Below are 17,681 nucleotides of genomic sequence, written 5' to 3' on the forward strand. Positions count from 1 at the left end.
GTTCCCCCCATTTCAGACACGTGAAAACTAAGTCAGTGAGATTAAGTGAGCTTCAATAGAGCTACTATTCTGGGACACAAGATATCAGTTGCAAGTACCTTTTTCTTTTCTTTTTTAAATCATAGCATTTCACTCTTTAGAAGACAATAAGAATGACGGCTGCAGGAAGGAAAGTAAATATTCTCTGGGCATCTGCAGCACTGCTGCTCTGACAGTGGTTTTCAAACGTGAGTGCATACAAGAATCACTTGGGGGGGGGGGTGGGTGCTTGTTTAAAATGCAGAATCATGAGCCCTTCCCTCAAGAGACACACTCAGTAGGTCTCTGGTAAACCCTAGGAATCTGCACTTTAAGAAACTGGCTAGGGGATTCTTGTATAGAACTCCTGCTCCTTGGGAAACACTCAGTTCAAGACATTAGGGATCAACTTTCTTAGTCAGGAAGAGGAAGTAGCAACAGTGTAAATCCAATTACCCCCACATGAATTAAGCCTTTCCCAGCCTGACAGTAACTGTCCAGTACTTGAGCACATTACAGAGAATAAGAAAAATAGTCAAAAGTCATATTCCATGAAAAAGTAAATAATAAATATAAATATAGATGGATAAAGGTTTCTCACACTAGATATGCAATACACACACTCTAGGAAGCTTGTTTCAAAGGACTTCTTTTAATTTTTCCCTGGAGTTAAACTAGCCTATAAGGAATAACAGGTAATATCCCTCTCAAAATTCAACAAGCTAATCCCGCCACTTATTACCTTGTTCCACATTCTCCACTGTCCCATACTGAGCCAAAAGTCCATCCAAAACCTGGAAAAGAAAATTTTAACTGTCAGGATGGTAAGACAAAATCATGCTCACAAAACAGCAAAACACAATGGTTATAAGAATAAAGAAATAAATTGATACTCAGCTATTCTATAAAAACAGCGAGAACTGAATAAATACATGCGGAATTCATGTGATTACTGGTCTCCAAGTAATATATTCACTAAGGTGACACCTGTCTGATTGATTGTGATACTTCGAGAAAATATCTTAGAGGGGTTAGCCTGCCCCTGCTGCATGAAGCACAGCAGAATATCAGTCTTAGTTAATGTTAAAAATTAAATTCAGCATGGTCGGAACCCACCTACTGTTCTAGAAATGAGAAGACGAATAAAGCAGAAGGCTCACTTCTCCTTTGCATAAGATATGACAATTCTTTTATCAGTTTTCTTCCAGGGATCTCCTTATTTTATAAAGTAACGGGAATGTGTATATTTGAATTCTCCATAATAAAATTTTTTTTAAAGAGTACTGAGACGGTTAGACAAAATATCCTGTTTCCTTTCAGACTATCTTGAATTCCTATAGGATCAGGAATAAAGCATAGGGCAGTTGGTTTTTAAATAATATAAAATGCCCCCATGTTTTATTTTATTTTTATTAGAATATAACAATCTTCTAAGAAATTTTACAACTGTGAAAATATATCGTAATTGTTTCTCATACCAAATAATTCCCAACAATCGAAAACCTGCTTTTAAACTAACAAGGAAACTTCTATTTTGTTGTTTTTCCAGTGATTGTATTTAAAAATCCTAATTCAGAAACATAAAAATCTTTTACAAAATCAGGAAGTGTAAAAATTACAATCCAGGGACTTCTGGGAAGATGGTCAAATAGAGTAGCTCGAGATTAGCCCTGCTCCACAGAAAAGTTAGAGAAGGTTGAGAGAGGCAGAGATTCAGGAGTGCAGCTGACCTGGGAGAGACTTCTGCACCACACAGGGCAGCCCTGGTTGTGGAGGCCAAGGAACTGAGAGGCAGAAAGCTGGGGCCTGGTATAGAGCCTCCAGGGACTAGGAAGTAATTCAGGCCACGTTCTTGTGCTACCACCTCCAGTGCAGCCTTGTGACAGGCGACTCACCCCACACCCCACACACCTGAACCCCGTCACCCGCTCCCATTTGCCGCACTCCAGGCGCCCCCATCCCACCAGCCCCCAGTGCATGTACCTGCCACCCCCTCATGCCAAGTGCAGCCCAACCTGCCTCTCCTGCACCCCTCCCAAGTACTACCTCCCTCCTCCCTGTTCCCTGCAGGCTGTTGCTAGCACATAAAGGCTGTGGGCACCAACCTCCAATACCCAGGCTACCCACAGTGTTGCACAAACAAAGAAGTCCTGAAAGAATCTGTCAACAAGAGACTGGCCCTATAAGAAATACTAAAAGGAGTTCTGTTGGCTAAAAAAAGAAGACTTGAGAGGAAGGCACAGAACTGAAGAGTATCACTAGGGGTAATTTAAATAATACAAAGAAAGAGGGAAAAGAATATATAGATCTGACAAATAAAATTAAAAAGATAAGATGGTGGAATCAAGAAATGCCTTTTCAGTAATAACTTTGAATGTTAACGGACTAAACTTACCAATGAAAAGATCCAGATTGGCAGAATGGATTAAGAAACACAATCCAGGTATATGCTGCTTACAAGATACTCATTTTAGACACAAGGATACAAACAGACTGAAAACGGAAGGATAGAAAGAGATTTTCCACCCAAGTTGTAATCAAAAGAAAGCAGGAGTACCTACACAAATATCGGACAAAACAGACTTTAAATGTAAAGACATCATAAGAGACAAAGAAGGACACCATATACTAATTAAAGGGTCAATTCACCAAGAAGACACAACAATCATAAATGTTTATGCTCCCAGTCAAGGAGCTCCAAAGTACATGAGACAGACATTGGCAAAACTGAAGGGAGCGATACATGTTTCAACAATAATAGAAGACTTCAATACACTACTCTCCTCTACAGAAAGAACAACTATACAGAAGATCAAAAGGAAATAGAGAAGTCAAATAACTTGATTAATGAATTAGACCTAATAGACATATATAGGTCATTGCACCCCAAAGCACAAGAATATACTCTAACACAGTGTTCTTCTCTAACACTCATGGAACATTCTCCAGGATAGATCATATATGCCGGGGCATAAAACAGGTCTTCAAAAATTTAAAAACACTGAAATTATTCAAAGCACTTTCTCTGATCACAGTGGGATGAAGATGGATCTCAATAGCCACCAAAGAATGAGAACATTCACCAACCTACGGAGATTAAATAAAACACTCTTAAACAAACAGTGGGTCAAAGAAGAAATCGCTAGAGACATCAGTAGCTATCTGGAGATGAGGGAAAATGAGAATAAAACCTATCAGAACGTATAGGATGGAGCAAAGGCTGTGCTGAGAGGGAAATTTATTACCCGAAATGCCTACAATTATAAAACAAGAAAGAGCAAAAATAGAGGATTTAACAGCACAACTGGAGGAACTTGAGAAAGAACAGCAAACCCCAAAGCAAATAGAAGAGAAATAACAAAGATGAAAGCAGAGATAAGTAAATGTGAGAACAAAAGAACAATAGAAAGAATCAATAAAACGAAAAGTTGGTTCTTAGAGAAAACCAATAAAATTGATGGGTCACTAGCAAGACTGAAGAAGGCAAAAAGAGAGAGGATGCAAATAAACAAAATCAGAAATGAGAAGGGGTGTGTTACCACAGACTCTGAAGAAATAAAAGAAATCATAAGAGGATACTATGAACAAGTATATGACAACAAACTAGACAACTTAGATGAAATGGACAGATTCCTGGAGACATACAAACAAGCTACACTGACTCAGAAAGAAATAGAAGATCTCAACAAACCAATCACAAGTAAAGATATTCAATCAGTAATCAAAAATCTTCCTAAAAGAAAAGCCCAGGGCCAGATGGCTTCACAGGGAAATTTTATCAAACATTCCAGAGAGAACTAACACCAATTGTGCTCAAACGATTCCAAAAAATTGAGGAAAAAGGAACTCTACCTAACTTATTTTATGAAGCTAGTATCATTTTTATACCCAAACCTAAAGATGTTATAAGAAAGGAAAACTATAGGCCACTCTCCCTAATGAACATAGATGCAAAAATCCTCAATAAAATATTAGCAAATCGAATCCAACAACACATTAAAAGAATTATACTCCATGACCAAGTGGGGTTTATACCAGGAACGCAATGACGGTTCAACACACAAAAAATTCAATTAATGTAATACAATACATTAACAAATTGAAAGGGAAAAATCACATGATAATCTTGATTGATGCTGAAAAAAGCATTCAACAAAATTCAGCATCCTTTTCTGATAAAAACACTCCAAAAGATAGGAATCAAAGGTAAGTACCTCAATATGATGAAGGGAATATATGAAAAACCGATTGCCAGCATCATACTCAATGGAGAGAGATGAAAACTTTTCCCCTAAGATCAGGAACAAGACAAAGATGCCCACCGTCACCACTATTTTTCAACATGGTGCTAGAAGTTCTAGCTAGAGCAATCAGGCAGGATAAAGAAATAAAAGCCATCTAAATTTGAAAGAAAGAAAAGTAAACGCTCATTATTTATAGATTATATGATACTATACTTGGAAGATCCTGAGAAATCTACAGGAAAGTTACTTAAGCTAATAAACAAATTAAATTCAGCAAGGTGGCAGGATATAAAATTAATGTGCAAAAGTCAGTAACATTTCTATACACAAGCAAAGACCTAGGTGAAGAGTCAGTTAAGGAAAAAAATTCCATTCAAAATAGCAACTAAAAGAATCAAGTACTTACGAATGAACTTAACTAGGGCTTGTAAAGGACTTATACACAGAAAACTACATTACATTGCTAAAAGAAATCAAAGGAGATCTAAATAGGTGGAAAGACATTCCCTGCTCATGGATAGGAAGGTTAAATATAGTTAAGATGTCTATTCTCCCCAAATAGATCTACAGATTCAAAATAGTACCAATCAAAATTCCAACAACCTATACTGAATGTTTGGAAGATCTAATTACCAAATTCATCTGGAAGGGAAACAGATCCCAAATAGCTAAAAGCATCCTGAAAAAGAAGAACGAACTGGGAGGATTAACACTCCCTGACTTTAAAACCTGTTATAAAGCCACAGTGGTCAAAACAATATGGTACTGGTACAAAGACAGAAGCATTAAACCAATGGAATCAAATCGAGAGTGCAGAAATTGACCACCAAATATATGGTCAACTGATTTCTGACAAGGCCCCAGCATCCTCTGAACAAGGTCCAATTATTTAAAAGACTATTTTGTCTTTTCAATAACTGGGCATGGAAGAACTGGATATCAGTAGCCAGAAGAATGAAAGAGGACCCCCATCTTACACCCAACACAAAAATGAACTCAAAGTGGATCAAACACGTAAATATAAAAACTAGCTCCTTAAAGCTTCTAGAAGAGAATGAAGGGGAAACATCTTCAAGATCTAGTAATAGAAGGTGGCTTCCTAAACTTTACACCCAAAGCACAAGCAATAAAAGAAAAAGTAGATAAATGGAACTCCTCAAAATCAAACGTTTTCACACTTCAAAGGACTTTGTCAAAAAGGTGAAGCAGCAGCCTACTCAATGGGAGAATATATATGGAAATCATATCAGACAAAGGTTTGATTTCCTGTATATACAAAGAAATCATATAACACAACAACAAAAGAACAAACAACCCAGTTATGAAATGGGCTGAATAGGCATTTTTCTGTCGAGCAAATACAGATGGCGTAAAAGCACATGAAGAGATGCTCATTTTCATTGGCTATAAGGGAAATGGAGATCAAGACTACAATGAGATACCATCCCACACCTATAAGAATGGCTGCTATTAAACAAACAGTAAACTATAAAATGTTGGAGAGGATGTGGAGAAATTGGGACACTTGTGCACTGCTGGTAGTAATGTGTAACGGTGTAGCCACTATGGAAGATGGTTTGGCAGTTCCTTAGGAAGCTAAATGTCGAGTTGCCCTATGGCCCAGCAACCAGGTATATACCCAGAATAGCTGAAAGCAATGACACAAACAGACATTCGCACACCGATGTTCATAGCAGCATTATTCACAATCACCAAAAGATGGAAACAAACCAAATACCCATCAACAGACGAGCAGATCAACAAAATATGGTATATACATACGATAGAATATTATCCAGCAGCAAGACAAAAATGACGTCCTGAAGCACATGACAAGATGGATAACCCCTGAAGGACATAATGCCGAGTGAAATTAACTAGACACAAAAGGATAGATACTTTATGATTCCACTTTTATGACCAGCATAAAGGTATAATCAGAGGTTTATAATACAGAATGTGGGGGACTTAGAGATACATAGAAGCTAGAGATGGGCGAACCATTAGCTAATGAGGTTGAACTCTGGTGTAACGGAATGCCCAGGAATGAAGGTGGTTCTCTATTGGGTCTATAAGTAACATTACTATATTGGGGATGAATAAGATTGAAAAGGGTTGCATAGACCTACATGTTCCAATGATTAACACTACAAATATGAATTAGTTCTTACAAGAATTACTTCAAAGATATGATTCTTAAACAAAGAGTGTTTAAATCCAGGGTTCAGGGGGAAAATTGCTATTGCATGCCATGAGCTATGTTCAAAAGGAAACCATGAGCACTACCACAGCAACAGCAGAGGTAATTAATGAGGGGAGGGACAAGAGTTAAGAGGAGGTTTAGATTTCCTATTTGGTGAGGGTGTGTTCATTGGTTTTCCTTCTCTTGGGAACAAAGAAATTATCTAAAATTTGAGAATGTTGATGGACTGTGGACTTTGGGGCCCTATAGATGATGCCCGATGAATGCAAGTGGCTGAAAGACACACTGCCTGAGAAGGAGATTGGCAAATGATGGTGTATATTTATAAATGAAGGTTGTGCTGCTACAAAAAGGAACAAAGTCATGAGGCATGCAACGATGTGAATGAACATGTGGGACATTGGTGAGAGAGAATAAGTCAGAAACAAAGCAACAAGAATGGTATGGTCACCTTCAGAAAATGCTTCTAAGAAAACGGGGGCCTAGACTGTAAGGTTTTAGAGCAGACACATTAAGCCCAGAGTGGTGATTATTATTTCTGGGTTTTGAGAGGCTGTTTTATATACATATAACCTGATATTTAGAAATAAGAAGGAAGTCGAACAGGTTGGGGTTAAAGTAATTCAGAACATAGGGGTAAGGAAGACAATGTCTATATTTTAGAAGTACACATACTCTCTGAGAAAGGTTTATTTTGGTCTGGAACTGAAATCTTCTGTACTGCATAATCTAATTTAACCTATCTTTATAGTTCATTTGAACAGTGAAACACAGGGAGCACAGAATAAGAAAGAGGTCCTTTAATCCTGTACAGATTACTGTAATGACTGGATACATCCTAGAGTATATTAAGCAGACAATCAAAAAGTATTGGCAAAGTCTCCTGAGAGATGGGAGAAAGAATATGGAACTATTAAACCTTACCATCAGGGAATCCCCTAATACTCTGTCAAACTTTAGGGATACCCAAATTAATAGGCCATGGCTTCGATTCTGAGGCTTACTCTTGTGAAGCTTATGTAGGTAGCAGAGAAGCTTAGACTACCTATAGTCATGCTTAAGAGTTACTTCTGGAGGACCTCTTTTGTTGCTCAGGTGTGCCCTTAGTCTCTCTAAGCCCAACTCCACAAGTGAAATCATTGCCCTCCCCCCATGTGGGACATGACATCCAGGGGTGAAACTCTCCCTGGCGATGTGGGAGATGACTCCCAGGGATGAATCCAGACCTCACACTGTGCGATCAACAATTCCATCCTGACCAAAAGGGGGAAAAGAAGTGTAACTATAAAGTATCAGTGGCAGAGAGTTCAAATAGAGTCGAGAGGCTACTCTGTAGACTGCACTTACACAAGCTTCAGTTAGACCTTGGTACCTATTGTAACCTACCAATCCCCAACCAGGACCATTCCAATCAATGCTAAAGAACACCTAGGTCAGTATATAAGATTCCACAAGGGTTCTATGCATAGAACTTTCCAACAACCTACAACCTACAGATGGGTCCCCGGTCCAAATAAATCCTGAAACCTAGCCCAGCCTCTAGAGAACATCAGATAGTTCTATCTCCCTACCCTATATTGGTGACAGACCCTTCCAATAATGAAAAGTTTAGAATTGCCATAGCCCAAATACCCCTAAAGAGAGGGATGGAAAGATCAAAAGTGATGGTGGAGTAATACAGTGAAGATAGGATTTAACAAATGAGTATGAATGCTGAGTCATTAAATTGACATCTCTTTCAGTCTCCAGAATTTTAGAGCAGGTAGAACTAAAAACCTAAAATAGTGGAATTGTAACTCATGTCAAACTCTGAAATATGTTCTACAACTAATTGTGGTGCTGTGCTTTGAAATTTATTGCTTTTTTGCATATGTTATTTTTCACAAAAAAAGGGAAAAAATTCTATTGTGATGATAAAAAAATATATATAAGCCCTCTAATCTCATATATTCTAGAGCAGCTAGAAGGAAAAATATGAGAGGATCATATGGTAGCCCATGACAAACTCTGGGATCTGTCCTATAACTACTTGTTGAAGAGTGCTTTGAAAACTATTGCTTTTTTTATTTCTTTGCTTTTTATATATATTACACTATACAATAAAAAAAGTAAAAAAAAAAAATTTACAATCCAGGCATGCATTTTGTTTCAGCTTCTTGCTGCTTGAGAAGCAGAGCATGAGTGATTAAAGCACACATCGTGTACACTGTAAGGGACAAGCATGATCCCAAACACATGACAAGTCAACTTAAATAAGGAAGCTGAAAAAGGAAGAGAGAGGGACCAGAGGCACTGTGGAAGAGTCTGAGAACTTCTAATTTCTAAATATGAAAGGGAACTACAAAAGAGAGAAAACATGTTGTTAGCCTAATTAAAAAATAAAATGAGGAAAGAAGAGCAGGAAGACAGTCAATATAGAAGTGACACTGACTTACCTCCCACTGCAGGTGAGGAGGGATGTTTCGAATTTGAATTTTCCTGCTCCTGTAAGAAAAAAACCACAGACTGTAATGCTTTTTCCAGGACACAAACTTCAGCAAATTAAAAAACTGAGATTAAGACAGTAATTCGAGCTCCCTTTCTCACTGTGTTCATCAAGCATCAACAAGAAACTTTCACTGTGACTCACAGTACCATGTCTTAAGGTTTCCCATGACATTGAGAAACAATAAAGAACATGATCCTAAAAGTCCTGAACAAACTAAAGAAACAATAGTTTAAATGAATACCTGGCTTTTCAATTTCTTATCAAAGTGGTTAGAATTTAAATTGCCAAAAGATTCTAAAAACAAAATTATCCCTTTCCTCTTCAGAATCTATGGTCCTGCAATCCACTTTACCCCAAAGGGTATACTAGGCCCAAACATAAATAAATCTCATATATGGTGGGTTTAATTAAACAAGATCAGATTTAGCTTGCCACTTATCTGACAATGCAAAACTTCATTTAAAAATTATTTTTATTTTATTTTTGAATAAATAGTAAGTCATAATTGTGAAAAGGCTTTCTCTCACCCTCCACTAGAAATAAACACTTGTTTCTATGTATCCTTCCAGTTTCTCTATGCAAATAATAGCAAATGCAAATATAAATTCTTATTATTTTGTCTTTTCTTAGAGAAAGATATGCACTCTATACAGTCTCTGCATCTTGCTTTTTCACCCAACAGTGATATCCTAGAGATAGTTCTATATTGGTAGAGAGCTTCCTCATGCTTTTCTGTTTTTTAAAAAAAAACTTTATATTTGAAAGTATTTCAAACTCACAGGATAGGCACAAAAATAATACAAGCCCATACAGAGAACTCCAACACATCCCCACCCCTTCCTAATAAGGTGATCCATCAATTTTGCTACCTTTGCTATAACCCTCCCTCCCATGCTTCCTATCTTTTGAACATTTGAGAGCAGGTGCACAGATCATACTCCTTGAGAACCTAACAGTTCCATGCATATTTCCTATGAACAAGCATATTCACTTATGTAATCAGCTTAAGTGCAATTATCAAATTCAAGTCATTTAACATTGATATAAAGCTTACAGTCTAAATTCCAATTTTTTCATTCTTTTTCAATAATGGCCTTTTGAGCCTTTTATCCTCCATTCTTAGATTCCATCCAATATCAGGTATTGCATTTAATTTTCAAAATTGCTTTAGTTTGTCTTTTTTTATTTAATTGTGAAAATACAAATGTAACAAAAACCTTCCCATCCCAGCCCCTCCCAAGCATTATCACTCAATGAAATTAATCACATTCACAATGTTGCAGTACTCTCAAAATTAACCTTTATTAGAACTTTCCGTTTACACCAAACAGGAACCTTGTATTTATTTTGATTTACCTCCCCCACTGTCCCTGCCCCTCGCCCCTAGTAACATGTACTCTACTTTTCATCTCTGTGCATGTGCATATTCTCTGCTATTTTCTTTGTGGTTACCACATTTATTTAACATCCTAAATCTATAACATCTTGTTTGCTTTGACACCAATGTAACCTAATAGTATACATATACCATGTTCCTATACCTCTGTCCCTCCCCCGCATTTACGTAGTTCTTGTCACAAATTACGTTTATATGTTATGAGTCTAAAACCACTGATTTACCATTACATTTGTGTACTTGCCTTTTAGATCCTATAGAAAGTAAAAAGTGGAGTTACAAGTGAGAAATTGGTATTGGTATTTATATTTGCCATGTCATTATCTTTACCAGAGATCTTTATTTCTTCACATGGCTTCAGTCAATTGTCCAATGCCCTTTCCTTTCAACCTACAGAACTTCCTTCAGCATTTCCTATAAGTCCACTTCATCAGCTAATGCTGATGAAGTCTCTCAGTTTTTGTTTATCTGGGAATATCTAAATCCCTCTTTCATTTTTTGGAAGACAGTCTTGTCGGATATAGAATTCTTGGTTTGCATATGTTTCCATTCAGTACTTTATTTCATCCTACTGCCTTCTTTCCTCTATTACTTCTGATAGGAAATCAGCACTTAATATTATTAAGGCTCCCTTGAATGTGACATGTTGCTTCTCTCGTAGTTTTCAGAATTCTCTTTTTGAGGCATTTGACAACTTGATTATAATATAGTGTGGTGTGGGTCAATTTGAGTTTATCCTGTTCAGAGTTCATTGAGCATCTTGGATGAACTTTCAAGATCTCTTTCACTGAGTTTTGGAAGTTTAAGCCATTATATCTTTGAATAGTCTCTCTGCTCCTTCCTCTCCTTCTCCTTCTTCATGTGATTCCCACAATGCATATATTGGCATATTGATGGTATCCCACAGATTCCTCAGGTGCTGTCCATTTTTCCTCACTCTTTCTTCTTTCTGTTTCTCAGAATGGATGATTTCCATTATCTTATTTTCAAGCTCACTGATTTTTTCTTCTGCCAGCTCCAATCTGCTGTTGAAGGCCTCTAGAAAATTTTGAATTTCTGTTCACTCTGGTCTTCAGTCTGTTTGGTTCCCTTTCATAATTTCCACCTCTCTCCTGGCATTTTCTGTGTGTTCATTTATTATTTTCCTGATTTACTTTAGTTCTTTGTCCATGTTTTCCTTTAGCCCTTTGAGCATATTCAGGACAATTTTTTTTAAACCCTTTTTTTGAAATGCCCAGGTCTGATCTTCATCACTAGTGGTTTTTAATGCTTCAATCTACTCTTTGCCTAGGCTATCACATACTGTTTCTTTGTATGTTTTATAATCTTTTGTTACAGTCTGTACCTTTTGATATTTTATAGTTAGGCATCACTGGAATTTAGACGCTGAGGCATCCGCTCCTTAAGCTGTAGCTGTATCCATCTCATGTTATGACAGAGCTTTCCTTAAATTCCAAGAACAAAAAAAAAAAAAAAAAAAAAAGGAGGAGGAGGAGGAGGGAGGAAGAAATAGAAAACACCTTTCTCAGTTTTTGCCAATACATAGGGGCCTTACTGGTCCTTTCTGCACCTGTATTCTTGTCTTGGATATGTGCTTGGCCTTAGGAATTCCCCTGTTTACATGGGTATGCGTATTCCCTCTTGCTTAAGAAACAGTTTCTTCATTGTCCTAGGCACTGCACTGTATGTCTCTTGTGCCCCAGGCAGCACAGCCTGACTAATTTCGCCAAGCATTCCGTAGGAGAGCTCTATGAGCTGCCTTCTATGTGCAAGGCAAGTTCTGGGATGGTGATTCTCTAAGGCCTCCACCAGACAGACTGGGCCACATATTTGCTCCCAGAACACGCACAAGTGTTGTTTGCTCCCTCCAGAATCAGGACTGGGAGTCAGCACTAGGTATGCATGCCATTCTGAGCTGATGAAGGATGGGAAAGGGGGCCAGCCAAGGGCCACAAAATCCTATACTTTTAAGTAGCCTTTTTCTTGATTTGGTACTTCACCCTGTTACTTCAGCCCTTCAACTGTTTTATGGACCTCTGAGAAAGTTGTTTCTGCCAGTTCTTGCTAGTTATTCAAAGCTTCTGTGGGGGGTGACAGAATGGTAAAGCTTCTCACTCTACCATCTTGATCTGGCTCTCTTTCTTTGTTTTACTGCTACATGGATGTATTGTACTATGTTTAACTAATCCCCTATTGATGGAAATTTGGGCCTTTTCCTGTCTTTTTATTCAGTGGCTTTTATCACAACATCCTGCTTGTCTGATAGCATTGAGTGTTGCAGGCTGTTTTTTAGATTTTTTTTTTTAACCTTAAGCATTAACATCAGACAGAAAAAAAAGAATAGAAATATGAGGATGATAATTTATTTCCTGTATTTTGAGATCATGTTAAATCTTGGAAAGAAAACACAAATCAGCATTTAAATGTTACAGGAGGCCATTTTAATGGAAGAGCTTGACATTAAAATCCCTTGGGTAAACATTTTGGGAGGTTTCCAGAGAAGGGATGTGGTGGACATACTGTCTTCATTCTTTTCCTTTCCTTCTGGTTTCAGACATACCAAGAAGCGGCCATACAAAACCAAATGTTTCTCCATGATTTTAATCTGGGCAAGAGCCCCAAAGAGAAATGTTCCAATTGAAGCACAGAGAGAAAAGGAGACAGAAAGAGAGAGGTAAACAGATAGAGGACACAGGGAAACAAACCATAAAATAAACAAAGTGCTTCAGTTTCTCACATCCTCTTTACTGAATTCAAGGGAAGTCACCCTTTGTTCTAGATCCTATATGTTAATTCTCTCTTATGTGAATTTTAAAAAGTGAGAACATATGTATGCTTTACTGGGGGCAACTATAATTACTACATGAGCTGATATGTTGAACCTCTTATCTTGTGTTATGATGGGAAGGAGGAAAAGGATGGAAAACTAATTTCTACTTCCATGTTGTGAAGGTGATTTTCTGATAGAGCCTTTGGCAAAAGATCATAGTAAAACCAACACACCATCCCACACATTGGCTACATGGAATGCTCTACAGAAGATGTTACCAGGCCTAACCATTTGTAGAAAAAGCATAAGAATTTGCAAGAAAATAGAATATTTTAAAAGAAGCACATTTTTGTTATTTCCAAGTACAAACATTAATTCCAACTACTAACCAAAAATTTATAAGTAGAAATCCTAATGAAAGAAACCCATGTATGAACACAAAAGAGTCTTGAACAAAGACAACCACTGTAACACTGCTTATAACAGCCAAAGGCTGAAAACAGTCAAAATGTCCACCAATGGGGAAATGAATAAATAAATTACAAGATAGCCATACTATGGACCATTGTACGACAGTTGAAAAGAATGATGCAGACATACATACACTGTCACTGGAAATTTGCAAGGCATGCTGCTACATGAAAAGAGCTAATTTCATATTAAGATGATCTTTTTCTTAACAGCAAAACCCAAAACTGTATGTTATCACATGCGAGCATATGTGAATGCATAGAAAAAGATAGTTACACACATCCTGCTTGGTAAATGGGCTATGAACATTTTATTCTAGCTACTTCTGTTTTGCTTGATTTTTTAATTCTTTATTTTATTTTTCCTGCATGGACAGATACCAGGAATAGAACCAGGGTCTCCAGAATGGCAGGCAAGAACTCTGCCTGCTGAGCCACCGTGGCCTGCCCTTTGTTTGACTTTTAAATGAGAATATGTTTATGCCTTACTTGCTTTAAAAGATTAATTAAAATTTCTATTAAGGCTGAATCAATATAAAAGATTTATTTTTAAAAAGTATACTGAAGGACTCTGGTTCACCAAGATGGCAGTGTAAGATTCCCCCAAAGAATCCTTGAACAACTAGAAAAAACAGGCAGAGATATCTTCTTCAAAACTCCAGAAAATAGTTAAAGGATTCCAGAAACTGGGTAAAGGAAAAATCAAGGAAAGGCAACTTTAAAAATGGCAAGAACTCACGGCACCTTTTCTAATCCCTCTACCACTCCCCAACCCCACCCCTGTGCTCCCATTATGGGTCCCTGACCCTATTTCAGAGGGAGCAGGGTAAACCCTATGCACAAACCGGGGTGCCTTTATATCAGTGACAATCTGTTAGTTGGCAGCCTGAAAGAAGGAATTAGATCTGGCTCATCCTCCCAGAATTTGTCCTGAAGTCAGAAATCGTTGTAAACATCTGAAGTAGTACAAGAAACAAACTAAAAGAAACCTGGGGCAAAGGGAACACCCGGGAGGGATGGTTATTTCTTAAGGAGCAGGGGGGACATTTGGATTCCTAGCATGTGCAAGAAATCCAGGAAAGGATGCAGGCTCAGAAGAGACAGAGGATTCTGTGCTTCACATTCATTTTAGGCTTATCTTCTAGAGGGGAAGGCTAAGCTGTGAAGGAGAGGACTAGCAGCCAACGAGAGCCAGTTTGCAAAGACTGTGAGAGGTTGTTTTGTGCATTAGTGTGTTTGTTTTTGACAGCTCTGGCTCAGGGAAATCTCTTTCTTATTACTACTTATACATAAATGCAAAGACCAACAACTTGGAACTAAAACACAGAATTAACACATTAAAATAAACAGTATGTAACAAATGACCACAAGACAAAGAAACAGGAAATGATGGTCCATCCAAAGGAACAAGACAAAATTTAGAAACCATCAATGAATAACAAAATTTAGACATATTGGACAAAGACTTTTAAAAAATGATCCTCGATATGTTCAAAGCAATAAAGGAAAACATGGAAAAAGAACTAAAAAAATGTAAGGAAAACAAACAATATGAAAATCTCGACAAAAAAAGATGGAAATCTTGAAAAGGAACCAAATAAAATATGGAGCAGACAACAACGAAAGCTGAAATGAAAAATTCCCTAAAGGGTTTCAATAGAATATTAGAGCTAATAGAAGAAAGAATCAGTACACTCAAAGACAAGAAAACTGACATTACTCTGAGGAACAGAAAGAAAAAAGAATGACTAAAAGTAAAAAGAGGCTAAGGGACATCATCAAATACACCAATATATACATTATGGGAGTCTCAGAAGAAGAAAAAGAAAAAGGAGCAGAAGGAAATATTGAAAGAAATAATGGCAAAAAACTTGCAAATTTAATGAAAGGCATGAATATGCAGATTCAAGAAGCCCAATGAACACCAAACAGGATAAACTCGAAGACAACCATACCCAGATATATAGCAAACTGTAGAATGCCAAGGACAAGGAAAGAATTCTGAAAGCTGCAAGAGAAAAGCAACGTGTGATGTACAACTGAACCCCAATAATATTAACTCCAGATTTCTCCTCAGAAACCACGGAAGCAAGGAGGCAGTGGGAATAAATACTGAAAGTGCCGTAAGAAAAAAATTGCCTATCAAGAATTTTATATAGAGCAAAAATGTCTTTCAAAAATGAAGAGATTAAGACATTCCCAGTTAAACAAAATCGGAGGGAGTTCATCACCACTAGACATGCCCTACAAGCAATGCTAAAGGAGTTCTTCAGACTGAAAGGAAAGGACATTAGATAGGTGATCAAAGGTGCATAAAGAAATAGATATCTCCAGTAAATGCAACCACATGGGTAGTTATGCCAGTACTGCTGCATTACACTTTTTGGTATGTAACTAACTTCACTTCTTACAGTTTCTAAAATGCAAATACATAAGAAGTAATGATAAATTTACAGTTGTGGACATACAGTAGATGAAAATATAATTTGTAACAAGTACAATGTAACAGTGGGGGATGCTATAAGACATGCTTATACATGCTACTGAATATAAGTTAGCATCAAAACAAATGCAATTATTATAGACTTAGGATGTCAAATTTAAGTTCTATGGTAACCACAAAGAAAACAACTGAAAAATACATACATAAGGAAAGGTAAAGGGACTAAAAATCATACAGTACAAAATCTTAAATAAATATGAAAATAGGCATTAATAGGAAAATTCAGGGATTAAAAATTTACAAAGACTAAATAAATACTAAAATGGCAGAAGAAAGCCCTGCATTATCAGTAGTTACTTTAAATGTAAATGGGCTTAACTTTTTAGTCAAAAGGTAGAGACTGGCATAAAGGATAAAATGGTATGACCTAACTATATGCTATTCACAAGAGACTCATCTTAAATTCAAAGATGCAAGTAGGTTGAAAGTGAAAGGATGGAAAAAGCATATTATGCAAATTGTAAGCAAAAGAGAACTGTGGTGGCCATACCAAAAATAGATAAAATAGACTTTTAACTGTTATAGGGGCAAAAGAAGATCATTATATACTTAAGGGGTCAATTAAACAAGAAGACATTAATAATTATAAATAAATATGCAACTAATAGCAGAGCCCCCCAAAGGTAAATAGTGATAGATTTGATGGGAGAAATAGATGATTCTATATTAATAGTAGGAGATTTCAATTCAGCATTTTTAATAATGGATAGACCATTGAGACAGATAACCAATAAGAAAACAAAAGACTTCAACAATACTATAAACCAACTAGAGCATGTATATATGGAACACGTCATCCAAAAGCAACAGAATACACATTCTTCTCTATTGCATATCATTCATTCTCTAGGATAGATCATATCTTAGGTAAAAATAAACTGAAAAATATTGAAATCATAAATGAATCTCTCTGACCACAATGGAATGAGTCTAGAACTCCGTAACAGACGGATAAATGGAAAATTCAGAGATATGTGGAAATGAAACAATACATTTTAATTAACTTTTTTTAATTGTATAATATGACACATATACAAAGCAAAGAAGGAAAAAAGCAATAGTTTTCAAAGTACTCCTCAACAAGTATTTACAGGACAGGTACCAGAGAAACAGTACACTCTTACAAAAACCCATTGGTTTTCAATGGGTCAAACTGAAATCACAAGTGAAATTAGGAAATATTTTAATGTGAATGAAAATGAAAACAAAAACAAAACATACCAAAATTTATGGGATGCAAAGACAGTGCTGAGAGAAATTTATAGCTCACTTATATTTAAAAAGAAGCACAAACAAACAAACAAACAAAAACAACAACAAAAAAACCCAAAGGGAGCAGAAGTAAGGAAATAAAGATCAGAGTGGAGACAAATGAAATGGAGAATTTTAAAAAAATAGAGAGGATTAACAAAGCCAAGAGTTAGTTATTGAGATGATCAATAAAATCAACAAACCTTAGATATACTAACAAAGAAAAAAAGAGTAAAGATGCAAATACCTAAAAATCAGAAATGAAAAAGGGAAACATTACTACCAACCCCACAGAAATAATAAGGATTATAAGAGGAAGCCATGAACTACTGTATGCC

General features: G+C 36.7%; 1 protein-coding gene across 14 annotated transcripts in view; it reads right to left on the minus strand.

Moving 5' to 3' along the window:
* IGF2BP2 (insulin like growth factor 2 mRNA binding protein 2) overlaps positions 1–17,681 on the minus strand; it is a 187,515-nt gene that overhangs the window by 37,282 nt on the left and 132,552 nt on the right. For all 14 annotated transcript variants that reach the window (XM_077117812.1, XM_077117802.1, XM_077117801.1 and 11 more), the window contains 2 exons: positions 8,901–8,949; positions 761–812 (listed from right to left, as the gene is read on the minus strand). In XM_077117812.1, coding sequence (XP_076973927.1) covers positions 761–812; positions 8,901–8,949 — 101 coding nt within the window. The remainder of the gene's footprint in view (positions 1–760; positions 813–8,900; positions 8,950–17,681) is intronic.

This window comes from Tamandua tetradactyla, chromosome 10, assembly GCF_023851605.1.
Source record: "Tamandua tetradactyla isolate mTamTet1 chromosome 10, mTamTet1.pri, whole genome shotgun sequence".
Classification (NCBI taxonomy): Eukaryota; Metazoa; Chordata; class Mammalia; order Pilosa; family Myrmecophagidae; genus Tamandua; species Tamandua tetradactyla.